The following is a 14,421-nucleotide window of genomic DNA, read 5'->3' as shown; positions in this document are numbered from 1 at the left end:
TAGGAGCGCTACGCCGCAGTGGTGCGGCCCGACGCGCCCGCCAAGTACGTCATACCCAACAAGAGGAAGAACATGCAGGTGCGTGCTCCTTGGTAGCTCAGGTAGCTCAGCGGTCGCTTGTAGCGGAGAGAGCGCCCTCATACGAGGAGCGATACGCCGCGGTGGTGAGGCCCGACGCGCCCGCCAAGTACGTCATACCGAACAAGAGGAAGAACATGCAGGTGCGTGCTCCTTGGTAGCTCGGGTAGCTCAGTGGTTGTTAATGGAGAGAGCGCCCGCTTACAAAGCGCGAATCGACGCCGAAAACGGGGACGAAGAGGAACGATACGCCGCGGTGGTGCGGCCTGACGCGCCCGCCAAGTACGTCATACCCAACAAGAGGAAGAACATGCAGGTGAGTGGCTCAGGTAGCTCAGTTGTAGATTGTAAGTAGCGAAGAGAGCGCCCGCCAAGTACGTCATACCGAACAAGAGGAAGAACATGCAGGTACGTAGCTCAGGTAGCTCAGTTGTAGGTTGTAAGCAGGGAAGAGAGCGCCCGCCATGTTCGTCATACCGAACAAAAGGAAGAACATGCAGGTACGTGCTCCTTGGTAGCTCAGCGTAGCTCAGGTAGCTCAGTGGTCGCTTGCTAGCGGAGAGCACCCTCATACAAGGAGCGCTACGCCGCGGTGGTGCGGCCCGACGCGCCCGCCAAGTACGTCATACCCAACAAGAGGAAGAACATGCAGGTGAGTGGCTCAGGTAGCTCAGTGGTCGCTTGTTAGCGGAGAGAAACTGACCCGTTGAAGCCGTAGGAACCCAACGAGAAAGAACATGCAGGTGTGTGGCTCAATGGTAGCTCAGTTGTCGGTTGTGAGCAGTGAAAAGATCGCCCGTCAAGTTGTTCATCCCCAACAAGAGGAAGAACATGCAGGTACGTGCTCCTTGGTAGCTCAGGTAGCTCAGTGGTAGGTTGTAAGCAGGGAAGAGACCGCCCGCCAAGTAGGTTATACCCAACAAGAGGAAGAACATGCAGGTGAGTGGCTCAGGTAGCTCAGTGGTCGCTTGTTAGCGGAGAGAAACTGATCCGTTGAAGCCGTAGGAACCCAACAAGAGAAAGAACATGCAGGTGCGTGGCTCAATGGTAGCTCAGGTAGCTCAGTTGTAGGTTGTAAGTAGCGAAGAGAGCACCCGCCAAGTATGTTATATCCAACAAGAGGAAGAACATGCAGGTGCGTAGCTCAATGGTAGCTCAGTTGTAGGTCGTAAGCAGCGAAGAGAGCGCCCGCCAAGTATGTTATACCCAACAAGAGGAAGAACATGCAGGTACGTGCTCCTTGGTAGCTCAGGTAGCTCAGTTGTAGGTTGTAAGTAGCGAAGAGAGCGCCCGCCAAGTAGGTTATACCCAACAAGAGGAAGAACATGCAGGTACGTGCTCCTTGGTAGCTCAGGTAGCTCAGTTGTAGGTTGTAAGTAGCGAAGAGAGCGCCCGCCAAGTAGGTTATACCCAACAAGAGGAAGAACATGCAGGTACGTGCTCCTTGGTAGCTCAGGTAGCTCAGTTGTAGGTTGTAAGTAGCGAAGAGAGCGCCCGCCAAGTATGTTATACCCAACAAGATGAAGAACATGCAGGTGCGTAGCTCAGATAGCTCAGTTGTATGTAGGTTGTAAGAGAGCGCCCGCCATGTTCGTCATACCCAACAAGAGGAAGAACATGCAGGTACGTGCTCCTTGGTAGCTCAGGTAGCTCAGTGGTTGTTAATGGATAGAGCGCCCTCATAAGAGGAGCGATACGCCGCGGTGGTGAGGCCCGACGCGCCCGCCAAGTACGTCATCCCCAACAAGAGGAAGAACATGCAGGTACGTGCTCCTTGGTAGCTCAGGTAGCTCAGTTGTAGATTGTAAGTAGCGAAGAGAGCGCCCGCCAAGTATGTTATACCCAACAAGAGGAAAGAACATGCAGGTGCGTAGCTCAATGGTAGCTCAGGTAGCTCAGTTGTAGGTTGTAAGCAGCGAAGAGAGCGCCCGCCAAGTATGTTATACCCAACAAGAGGAAGAACATGCAGGTGCGTGGCTCAGGTAGCTCAGTTGTAGGTTGTAAGTAGCGAAGAGAGCGCCCGCCAAGTATGTTATACCCAACAAGAGGAAAGAACATGCAGGTGCGTAGCTCAATGGTAGCTCAGGTAGCTCAGTTGTAGGTTGTAAGCAGCGAAGAGAGCGCCCGCCAAGTATGTTATACCCAACAAGAGGAAGAACATGCAGGTACGTGCTCCTTGGTAGCTCAGGTAGCTCAGTGGTAGGTTGTAAGTAGCGAAGACAGCGCCCGCCAAGTATGTTATACCCAACAAGAGGAAGAACATGCAGGTGCGTAGCTCAGGTAGCTCAGTTGTAGGTTGTAAGCAGGGATGAGATCACCCGCCAAGTACGTCATACCCAACATGACTAGCGCGTAGCTCAGTTGTCGGTTTTGAGTAAGGAAGAGAGGACGCACGAGCGATAAAGAATATCTGATCCTTTAAGCCGTAGGAACCCAAAAAGTGGAAGAGCATGCAGGTACGTGGCTCTTAGGTAGCTCAGTTGTCGGTTTTTAGCACCGAAGGAGAAGAAGTGTAACCTGTAGAAAACCGATTGAGATGCTGCACTTCTTTCCTCTTATCAAAATTCCTTTCACTCTTCATCCATGTTTCAATGACGCAACTTTAATCCCTTCAAAGTACTTTGGACCCTTCAAAGTCGTGGGTTCAATTCCCGCCTTAGGCAGTTCGATTTTTTCAAGTTATTTATAATTTTCATACTTTGGACTAACCTATAAACTTGAACATTTCCAGACCGGCAAACTAGTGAAGCCGAGCACAAACAACGGGGGCAGCCTGCCGCCCGCCCTCAGCAAGCCGCCGCCCAAGGAGGCGCGCGACAAGGACCCCCGCCCGCCCAGGCACCACCTCACGCCGCCCGCCGACGCGCGCGACTCGCCGCGCCGACACGACGACACGGTAGGTGTATACGACACGACGGGGCAGCCTGCCGCCGGCCCTCAGCAAACCGCCGCCCAAGGACGGTATGTTATACTTCGTTTGTTTCAGCCGAAAGATGTCCACTGCTGGACAAAGGCCTCCCCCAAGGTTTTCCACAATTAACGGTCCTGCGCCTCCCGCGACCTTCACCAGATCGTCGGTCCACCTAGTAGGAGGCCTGCCCACGCTACGTCTTCCAGCCAGTGGTCGCCACTCGAGAACTTTCCTGCCCCAGCGGCCATCAGCTTTACGAGCTATGTGCCCCGCCCACTGCCACTTGATTTTAGCGATCCTGCGGGCTATGTCAGTCACTTTGGTTCTCCTCATTTCTGATTCGATCACGCAGGGAAACTCCGAGAATAGCACGCTCCATCGCCCTTTGGGTGACCTTGAGCCTTCTCATGAAGCCCATAGTAAGCGACCACGTCTCAGATCCGTATACCATCGCTGGCAACACTGGTCAAAGGTATGTTATACTATACCAACAAACAACGGGGGCAGCCTGCCGCCCGCCCTAGCAAGCCGCCGCCCAAGGACCCCCGCCCGCCCAGGCACCACCTCACGCCGCCCGCCGGCGCGCGCGACTCGCCGCGACGACACGACGACACGGTAGGTGTATACGACACGACGGGGCAGCCTGCCGCCCGCCCTAGTAAGCCGCCGCCCAATGACGCGCGCGACTCGCCGCGACGACACGGTTGGTGTTTTGCGATTAGTCGTCGTCATCATCATTTCAGCCATAAGATGTCCACTGCTGAACATAGACCCCCATGTTGACCAGTTGGTAGCGGTCTGCGTCCAGCGCCTAGGAAGGCGCCTTTATGATGTCGGACCACCTTGTGGACGTCCCATGCTATATTTTTTTTTTATCCACAACGAGGAAGCTCTTGGCCTGTATCTCACCTGATGGTATTTTCCGTTACCGGGCCTCCACTTCAGAACCTTGCTGCCCCATCGGTCGTCAGTTCTGCATACTATGTGCCCTGCCCATTGTCACTTCAGCTTACTAATCCATCGGACTATGTCGTTCACGTCGTTATTAGTAATGTATTGAATTTCATACCCATTGACCAGAGGGACCAATGGGCTATGTGCTAAGAATAGAGCTACCCTACTAAAAACGAATTGGGACCATCTGGTTGTGTTTATTGGGGCATGACGCTTTTCAAACTGTTCATTTTGGGTGCGCCCCTTAAGGACGCTAGGGTGCTTTTTCCGAAGCGCGCACGTACAATCTTAGAGCGCTTTCACATTTAGGTGATTTAGCAGTGCGACAGACGCGCTGCCGAAAATTTCATACTATGTGACAGCGGATGCATGCCTTTACATTATAAAAACGCCGCTGCCGCGCTGCAGTCGCGCTACTAACGCTCTAATGTGAAAGCGCTCTGGTGACGCGGGACCACTGGCAAACCTGCTTCTCGTTCGATCGAAACTAACACGAATGTTTATGTATTTTGAATTTCTGACCTTAATTAAAGTAACGTGTGTTTCCTCCGCAGCCGCCCAGCAACCCGGCGGGTCCCGGCAGCAACAGCAGCGGCGCCGGCGCCAAAAGCTACGCCGCGCAGGCCGGCGGCTACCACCCGCACCACGCGCAGTGAGTTCACAACACATTACAATAGACTTTACTCCACACCAATAGAATTACAATAGACTTTACTCCACACCAATAGAATAGACAATAATCTTAGACAGTAGCGGCGTAAGGGGGGGCGGTGGGGGCGGTCCGCCCCGGGTGCCAAGCATCAGGGGGTGACAAAAGTCGCGCAGATTAGTACTCACTGACGCATCTGCATGGCAAGTCTCTATGTCATGATACGGGGGATGCTATTATCTTTCAATCTTTGAATCGGTAGGTAACCCCAAAATCCTGGGGGGTACCAGGGGGTGCCTTAGGACTTATGACGGGGGGGGTGATCGCCCCGGGTGCCAACCCATGCTACGCCGCCACTGATTAAATAAACTTTACTTCAAGCTAATACAAAAGACAATAATCTTAAAAAGACAGCAAGTATCGGTTTTTTTTTCAGTAGCAAGTATTTTAGTTACTGAAGGCGAGCTACTAAATATTCAACTAGTGCGAACAAGGCTTTATTTAGTCGCCGCCTTCAACTGCAGGATACGACGACCCTTTTGTGTAAACACTATGTTTTTTTTTAATTGTCTTATTATCATGAAGTAGCCTGTTTTACAATGTTTATTTACACCAAAATTTCTTGACGTAACTACTACCTATCAGATATACTTTAACTATAACTTTTGTTCTGTTTAACAGGGCCACGCCTCCCAACAAAGTGAACGGTGAGCCGCGCGGCCCGCCGCATCCCAGGCAGGGATTCCCGCCACACCACCACCACGTAAGTCATTTATTGTCATTTCATCATCATCATTTCAGCCACGGGACGTTCACTATTGAACATAAGTCTCTACCAATGACTTCCAGATTGGCCGGTTGGTAGCAATAACTTAGGCTGGGTTGCACCATCTTACTTTAACTTTGACAAACGTCAAAAATCTGTCAAACTCGATACAAAAATCAGGTTATTGTTATAGTTACGGTCAAAGTTAGGTGGTGCAACTCAGCCTTAATATTTAATTTAAGGTAACTTTACGGTCTTATTCCAAACAAGTAAGTCAAGAATCCAGAATATTGTTCGCGCAGTTTCGGTTATGTTTACAGTACATATTATTATAACAAATTGTTTCTACATGATTGTTAAGAAGGTGGAATTGCTTTAAAGTTGCTATCTTGCCAGATCAAACAGTTCCTGTCGCATGTTAGCTCACAGGTGTCTGACCAATGAGCTAACATTCTCTAGTCTTTTTTGCTGAGCTGTTGGTTATCAGCATTGATGTATGTACCGACAACTCCTTTTTTCCTTTTTTTTTTTTTGTGGGTTATATGGGACTCCCCAGCAGAAGGGCAGGGCCTACCTACTAAATCTGACTCGCCTCTGAGGTCAATGATATGACGCCGCGAGTTATTATCCTAAATTGAACATTCGCGGCATAATGGCAGCTCTTAGTCTACCTAAAGTCTGGTCGCTGAGCACGTAGAATTTTGTCCAATGACCCCAAGCTACCCATCCTTATCGCTCGCGCGTAGTTATATTGCTGTCGTGCTCGCACACTCACTGCGGCCGCCCGTCGCACAGTCGCGACAGTAATAAAATTACGCGCGAGCGATAAGGATGGGTAGCTTGGGGTCATTGGACAAAATTCTACGTGCTCATCGACCAGACTATATTCGTGTTATTATAGCACAAATGTTTTTTTTTAAATATTTTTATGCATAACAAGGCAGGTATTCGACCACAATCGCACCTGATGTTAAGTGCGATGCAGTCTAGGATGTTGTTACTAACAAAGTGTATTGTCGCACAGAACCCCCCCTTGGCGGGCGAGGCGCACCCGCGGCCGCCGCGCCACCACGCGCCCGAGCCGCGCCGCCAGGACGAGGTGCAGGTAAGGAATAACCTTACGTAGATATGTCAGGCCTGTTCATCTCCGCGAGTTTACATCGAAAACAAAACACGCACGATGGCCCACCTACAGGATACTATTCGACAAGGCCTCACATTACGAGCGAACATTGACTCACGCACGCGTATTCTTGTGTATGATGGAAGAAAATAAAGAAAATGGTGTACTAAATACTGTGCAGTATTTAACTGCCTAAATAATAATAAAAACACAGAATGTACTTTTTTAAGTTGCCTCAAGACACTGAGAGGTAAATAAGTAGTTAATATTATTCATGATAATTCATGCTAAATCATGTATTTCCTCCGCCATTTGGCACCTCACGTCACATAATTTTACCGAAGTCAGCCCTATAGCTTCGGCGCAGTGCCGATCACTGACGTTTGTCAACAAAATGGTGCTTGACTCTTGAGACAGGCTAAATTACACCATATTGTTAATGACATTGAGCATACATTTTTTTAAATACCTTCGTGAAGTAAAACTTCTGTACGTAGTACTTATTATTATTCTGTGGACATGTACAGTCACGGAATGAAAAGGTTCGTCAGTTTTCAAATTGATTCCTTCAACGAATCGCGAGCACATAATATTACCTTTTGAAACTATGTTACAGAATAATCTCGAGTTAGAGAAAATAACACTGCGTTACACGATTTTGGTACCCGTTAAACTGATAGCTGGAATGAATAGGTAATTAGTCATAGATAAAAAGTTCCAAATATATGTGGTATCCATCACGTCTAGTTCTCGAGGTACAAGTCAATCATTATTTTAACTACCCTCACTTTAGGCGTATAAGAACAGTTGAGGTTTTCGATGATATTATACTTTTTCATTGTTTTATTTCATATAAAATCGTTTCCATTCGATAACCTCGATATCTCTGAGCATATTTATTTGAAAATCCATCATGACTACTGAAGTAAGTGGCCGTCGCAACTGCAAAAATGCACCAAATAAGTTTTGTTTGTGGTAAACACCACTCCACATAATACTTGGTCTGTTGAAAGAAAATTTTAAGGCTAAGAATAAAGAGGGAGATGGATTTATATATTTGAAGACGTTTTTTTCAAAGTTAAGTGACGCAAAACTCAAAGAAGGGACATTCATGGGACCACAAATACGCACATTAATGAAATACCTAAATTTTGACAAAAAGCTTACTTACAAGGAACTTGATGCCTGGTCATCACTGAAAGCAGTTGTAAAAGGGTTTTTAGGAAATCATAGAGCCGAAAATGCTGAACAGCTAGTTAACAACATGTTAAAAGCATACGAAAAGTTGGGTTGAAGAATGAGGTTAAAAATTCACTTTCTTCATTCCCACTTCTTTCTTTCAATCTAATCTTGGTGCTGTCAGTGATGAGCAGGGTGAGAGAAGTTCCACCAAGATGTAAAGAAGCTTTAAGAACGATTTCAAGGCCGTTGGTACACAACTATGCTAGGCGATTACTGTTGGCATCTAAAACGAGAAGATTTTTCAAAACACAAAAGACAAAGTAAAAATTTAAAGGTATTTTTGGTTTAAATTGTATGAATTTATTTTTCTTATATTTTTTATACCTAAATGATAAAAAATTAACTCGATTGATGTATAAAAGTCTGGTATATTTTATTAGATTTCTTTAAATTATGTTTGATTCTTTCAGTTTTAAGCATAATTTGGCACATCCTTACGGAAAAAAATGAGACGTGATGGGAAGAAAATATCCATGTATTCTTACTAAACGATAGGAATGAATAAGAAAACGCGACATTTCAAAGCGGGTACTTAATTTTCTTTTCCATTTGTAACGCAGTGTAATCTTCAACTGTTCGTCAGTAAAGTTCAAAATTATTCAGATCAAAGTTGTTTGACGATTTATCTTGTCAAGATTATTATGATATTCGGCCACTTATTTAAGCTCCATTTGCTATGGTGCACCAGTTTGGGCTGACAGAGCTACTATAGGAGCCGCTCGACGGAAACTACTCCAAAGTCGACGCCTTGCATTGATTTTTCTTTGCAAAGCTTACAGAACTGTGAGCACGGAGGCTCTGCCAGTCCTGGCTGGTGTACTGCCGGTCGACTTAGAGGTACAAAAGCGTGCGGCTATGTACTTCGCATCAAGGGAAAATATAACCTCTGATTTCTTAAATAGCCGCGATCGTTCTAAAATAAGTCGATTATTTGATTCCCGAGAAGTCGTTGAAGAAGATTTACTTAATGAATGGCAAAAAAGATGGGATACGTCAGTCAAAGGACGTCACTTATATAAATTCTTCCCGAATGTACGCGAACGTCTAACTAGGCGATGGTTAGAAATCGACCATTGCTCGTCGCAGTTCCTCACGGGACATGGCAACTTTAAACATAAACTTCACGAATTCAAACTAGTTCCGTCTCCTTTTTGCGAGTGTTCCACTGATGATGTCAGTCATGAGCAGTCTGCCCATCATATCTTGTGGGAGTGTGATCTTTGGAAACATGAACGTGATATAATGCTTAATTCAATACAACATACATCTGTTTCCGCAATTTATTACACCGATCTTGTCGCGACAAGGAAAAATTTCCGTGCTTTTAAGCGATTTTGTGAAAAATATTATTGGCAGGTAGTTGCTAATTGCTCATAAGATAGGCCCCCTTAATTTAATTTATTGTCCGTGGTGCATAATCTTTTTCTTAAAGTTTTTAAACCTTTGTTTGTCACCTGTCATCCGCTTTGCAATGGAGGGAAGTCGAACCTTAATTTCGAACTCCTCCTATGTTCTTCTGATTAATTTCGTTGCGGGTCCAATGACAGTTTAACTTTCCCCCGGGACAAACTTGACCTTCATTGGTTGGGTTTTTGTGGCGGTCAAGCTGTAGATCCTGGCTACACAGGAGTTGCAGTGGTGGGAACGAGAGGTGGGAATAGTCCCGTTAGCAAACGTCATATTTATTTAAATGTTAGCAGCACTGTTTCTTGCACTGTTGTGTTGGCAGGTTTGACTCTTACAGTACCTAGTGCAAGCGAAAACCGACACTAAGATGACGAACCTTTTCATTCCGCGACTGTACATAGAAATTTTAATGTAAGAAATATCTCACCAAACAACAACTGTAAAATGTTGCCAAACAGACCATAGAGGCTCGCATTGTGAAAAAGTTAACAGTTTGAATGTAAAGATCAGCTTCTTTACAAACCCTAGCCTAACTAATACAGGTTTTTGTAACCTTGTAAAGTTTATCTGTGGAAACTGATTAGGGGCCGTTCAAGTATTACGTAAGCAGATTTCTTACCATTTTTTACCCATATCCCATGTCATCCAAAATAAGCAAAACAGAGACCCCCCCACCCCCCTTGGTGCTTACGTAATACTTGAACGGCCCCTTAGGCTACTGTACTGTTTTTATTTTTTAAGTTCACATGTATCAACTCATACCGTTTGTTTCCTTAATAAAGATAAAAAAAAAACAAAAGGATACTCCAAACCCTTGTAAATGTGCCTTATAAGAAAATAAATAAATTTTGATTTGATTTCAACTAAACAAATTCTACACCTTACCTTTTAGTCAATATAAATCAATATATTAAGTGGCTTGACCGTTTCGTTACTACAAGAATAAATTGTAAGCAATAATGTGCTAAGAAGGTCCCTATCTCAAAATTTGTTGTGACAGTATGCCACGTCAAGTAAAACGACGTTGGTTTTAGCGACTATTGAGGCACTAGACTGCTGTCCGTTTTTACTAGACAAATAAAAAGTTACAAAAATAATTCACTTGATAAATAAAAACTTTTGTCACACACAACTAAATATGTGATTATTAATTTTAAAATAATGTTGGGTTGTAAAAACTAACAGTTGTGATTAAATCTGTCCTCTATTTCCGCAGGAGCTTCGCAAATTCGGTGCGGAATTCAAACTTGTATCGTCGCCCGCGCCGCCGCCGCCGCCGCAGTCGCAACCGCAACCGCAGCCGCAGCCGCCGCCGCCAGTGGTAAATCATAGCACCTTCTTATTGTGTTATTCTTCTTTTCGTGTCGACAACAAACCTACACAGTGTCAGCCCAAAACTCCGCCACAAGAGTGAGACAAAGTGAGACAAATACTCCTGAGTGCAGTTGATCGGGCGCTCAGGGCACGACATCAGGTGCTTCATCGACTGGGGAACAAAACCGCACATGCACTCCATGTTTGTGTTATTGCGGAGTCACAAGAAAATATTATTTATTGTATGAGTATTAAAATTAACTGGGGCTACATACAAGCCTAGTGGCAGACATTATGAACGCTCATAGGAAGAGTCATATCATCATTCTCAGCACTGGCCCATTTATTGTCCCGGAGCAGTGGTAGGGTTAATATTGGGACGTGTAAAAGTGCTTTTTAAAAGCCTATTTGCAAAAATAAATGAATTTTATGAATTTTATTTTATTTTATAGAAGCTTATTCTGTCATGTTGTAACAAGTAATTGGAGTAAACTATTGTAGCAGACTATGAGAGGCGTCTAACGAAATGACAGCTTAATTGAATAATGTCGTCACGTCGACCTCCTATTTTTGTTAACTGTTAAACTATCGACACATTTTGTGTACGTTTCCTTTGCCAATTTCTATCTACTCGCTCTTTTTTACACTAAAGCGCTTGTGCTAAATGTATCGAAAAACATTCTTAAGGCGATTAGAGTCCTCAATGACCTTGGGCGTTTGACCTTCACGCCGCGAGCAACACCCGCGTACCCCGCACCAAAAACTCCGATTTGACACCGATCAAAAATACACGGGCATAGGTAGATACAGAATAGAAGCTCTTTCTTCATACATTACTGCCTATTATTTTAAACTTAAATTGATGAACCTTGATGTCGGTGTCATTTAACTCAGGCGTAAAGGTATTTAATAAAAATAACAAAATCCATGAACATTTTGTACGGGATAAAATTTTATTTTATTTTTTGTAAATTTTCTAATGCTTTTGTCGGTTCAGTCGTTCTCGAAATTTGAACAAACCCGACTTTATTACAAGCTTTTATTTAGCTTGCAATTTATGATTTACCTATGTAGGTAATTACATAAATGTTTGTTCGGGACGACAACTAGGCTAGATGACAAAATTTCAATTATTTGTCCGTCAGACAGATAATTAGAAAATATTAGACTCATATTTTTTATTTTCTTTCATTATTAAATAATAACAGTGCTACATCGAGTTGAAATGGCGCGATACGCCACGCTTGAGTAGAATTTTTACTCAAATGTGACGTCACGCGACATTTCAACTCAATATAATACTGTAATTATTCGATTATGGAAAAAAATAAAAAATATGAGTCTAATATTTTCTAATTAACTGTCTGACGGACTAAATAGAATTTCGATTTCATTACCCAGTCATCATCCCTATTGGAACGCATTAGTACCTAGTATTGTCTATGGCCTAAAAAAGCAAATGTTTCTGCTTTTGTCTATTGTCATACTCTCTGTGTCACTTATGAAGAATAAACTGAAAATGTATTTGTCTTTTTATTAGAAATCCTTCATCAATTGATTGAGTTAAAATTTCGGATATACATGTAATTCGGGTGACAATTCAATATTGTGATGACATGGAGCTGATCTGATGGTAGAGCTGGAATGCCAGTGGCCCCATAGCAACTCCGGGATTAAACGATTCTTTATCGATTATTTATTATTATACCTAAATAATTTCATTACAATTTTCTAAAAATGCACAAAAACTTAAAAATCTTGAAAACGGTGATATTTTTACTGGGGTCAAAATTGGACGTTAGGGAGACCATGGCGAGGCCTATCGATGGTTGAAGGGTTATCCATTGTTTTTGGGACACCCTGTATAAGCAAGTACCTAATGTTATGTAAGTACGCTACTTTGAAAATCATGAGTCTTCAATTCTCTAAGGTAAACTGCAGGGTCTGATGATGGAGCTGGAATGTGGCCATAGGAATAGGCTAGTTCCTTAAAAAAAGACTTTTGGTCCATCAATCTTACATTATCAAAAAATATTGGACACAGGATATTTTTATTTGTCAATTAAACAAGTAATTACGAAGACTTAATTAATGTGACAGGAGGCAAACGAGCAAACGGATCACCTGTTGGTAAATGAGTACCGTCGCCCATAGACACCCGCAGACCCAGGGGCGTTACAGGTGTTATTTTTAATTGTGGTATTTTCGGGAAGAAACATATTGAAAATCTAATTCTAATAAGTATGAAAAATATAAATTGTTTTCTTCACGTAAATCGATTAAGTTACAGATTCTGACTAGCTCCTAATTTGGATACTGATTGCAAAGGCCTAGTAAATAAATAACGTAATAATTTTTCTACTTGTATTTATCTAGTGCAGTTGTTTTGGAGTCAATTATAGTTTTTTTTACACTAATAGATTCTATTCAGGTAGAAAATAGCGTCTGAGCGCGTCATAATTCAATTGTATCGTCTGACTGCACGTACTCTATGAACAATTCTGACATAAAATCTATTGTCGAACAAAAGCTGGGTTGCACCATCTTACTTCAACTTTGACAAGCGTCAAAAGTCTGTCTAACTCCATACAAAAAACACCGGTTATCGCCAAAGCTACGGTCAAAGTTAGGTCATGTCAGGTGGTGCAACTCAGCCAAAGAAAAAATTCATTTTGATCGCTAATGTCAGTTTGCAGCGAGTGACACAACCTCCCCGTCTGAAGGCCAGCGGCCGACTGCCGCCCGCACCCCGCGAAGGCCCCCTCAACAGCAAAACGTTCGGAATTTATCAAAAGTAAAATTTATGAATGAAAGTAATGTTCGATTGAAAAACGCAACGTGTCATTTAAAGATTAAAGAATTCCTAATCTATTCGTGCAAAAATCTTTTAAATTAACATAGCCGTTTTGGAGGAGTAGGCAATTTAAGTAAAAAATCGATGTCCCGTATTTATTTTTTTAATCCAAAACAAAGAGACGTAGCGAAAATTCAAACGTCACAAATGTAGTCCTTGAACTGTTGTATAACATATATTTTTTTCAACTATTTCTGTCCAGCAGTAAAAGAGGAGTAGGCTTTACAAAATGCCCATTTGGCGCGGATTGAGGACTCTAATCGCCTTAATTTGACTTTTAGAATGACCCAAACATTGAAGTCTTCAACCAATCACTGGCTTGAACCTAGTTTGATAGCATACAGTTTTTGAGCTCCGCCATTCCATAATATTAACTTTATTTACCAGGAAACCATTTTCTGTCAACCCTTAGGCCCAGAACAGACGGTGAAACGCAGCAACGAAACTGCAACTGCTAGTTACTTTTGAGTTGCATCTAAGTTTCTGCCATAGCGTCCGTTGAGAGACCACAAATGACGCGACCAGTTTGAAACCGATTTGAACAGGTCAGAGCCCCGATTACGGTAATTTTTAACGTTTCCAATCCAGACGCGCTTCATCGATTCTGCGATACGATTGGTCAGCGTAATGATCAAAACAGCGTACGTCAGCTGTTTTGACCAATCGTATCGCAGAATCGATGAAGCGCGTCTGGATTGGAGACGTTAAAAATTACCGTAATCGGGGCTCTGGTCAGTTGCGTTTCACCGTCTGTTCTGAGCCTTACTCACATGACAACATCCAAAAATAACATGAATTTGAAACACTGCCTCATCTCGCTATGGTCGCTCCCAGCAGTGCCAGCCGCCCGCGGCGCCGGCGCCGGCGCCCAGCCCGCCCGAGGTGTCTGCGAGCGCCGCCGCGCCGCCGCTGCACAAGCACTACCACCCGCACCCGCCGCACGAGCCCAAGCACCACAAGGTAACCATCGTCAAGTCACTTAAGGCCCTAACACACATATCAACGGGGAAAGGAATCGTTTCCGTATCGCCTTTTGCCTTACTTCTAAGCATCAACCTAAGAATAGAATAATTGTTCATTTGCATAAAACATGGTATACAGTTGTTACAGCTAAAAATAAGTT

At 43.9% G+C, this 14,421-nt stretch overlaps 2 protein-coding genes across 2 annotated transcripts in view; both read left to right on the top strand.

Annotated features, from left to right (window-relative positions):
- The window catches only part of LOC135082427 (ataxin-2 homolog), a 41,202-nt gene extending 41,106 nt beyond the window's left edge, over positions 1-96 (top strand). The window contains exon 7 of the mRNA XM_063977222.1: positions 4-96. Within this exon, the coding sequence (XP_063833292.1) occupies positions 4-96 (93 nt within the window). The remainder of the gene's footprint in view (positions 1-3) is intronic.
- Positions 97-262: 166 nt separating this feature from the next.
- LOC135082426 (uncharacterized) overlaps positions 263-14,421 on the top strand; it is a 33,257-nt gene continuing 19,098 nt past the window's right edge. Inside the window, exons 1-8 of the mRNA XM_063977220.1 lie at positions 263-394; positions 635-730; positions 2,810-2,974; positions 4,498-4,595; positions 5,274-5,355; positions 6,383-6,463; positions 10,347-10,451; positions 14,133-14,258. Coding sequence (XP_063833290.1) covers positions 263-394; positions 635-730; positions 2,810-2,974; positions 4,498-4,595; positions 5,274-5,355; positions 6,383-6,463; positions 10,347-10,451; positions 14,133-14,258 — 885 coding nt within the window. The remainder of the gene's footprint in view (positions 395-634; positions 731-2,809; positions 2,975-4,497; positions 4,596-5,273; positions 5,356-6,382; positions 6,464-10,346; positions 10,452-14,132; positions 14,259-14,421) is intronic.

The sequence above is a fragment of the Ostrinia nubilalis genome, chromosome 21, assembly GCF_963855985.1.
Source record: "Ostrinia nubilalis chromosome 21, ilOstNubi1.1, whole genome shotgun sequence".
Taxonomy (NCBI): Eukaryota; Metazoa; Arthropoda; class Insecta; order Lepidoptera; family Crambidae; genus Ostrinia; species Ostrinia nubilalis.
The sequence above is the reverse complement of the archived record's forward strand: the minus strand, read 5'-3'. Positions and strand labels throughout refer to the sequence as shown.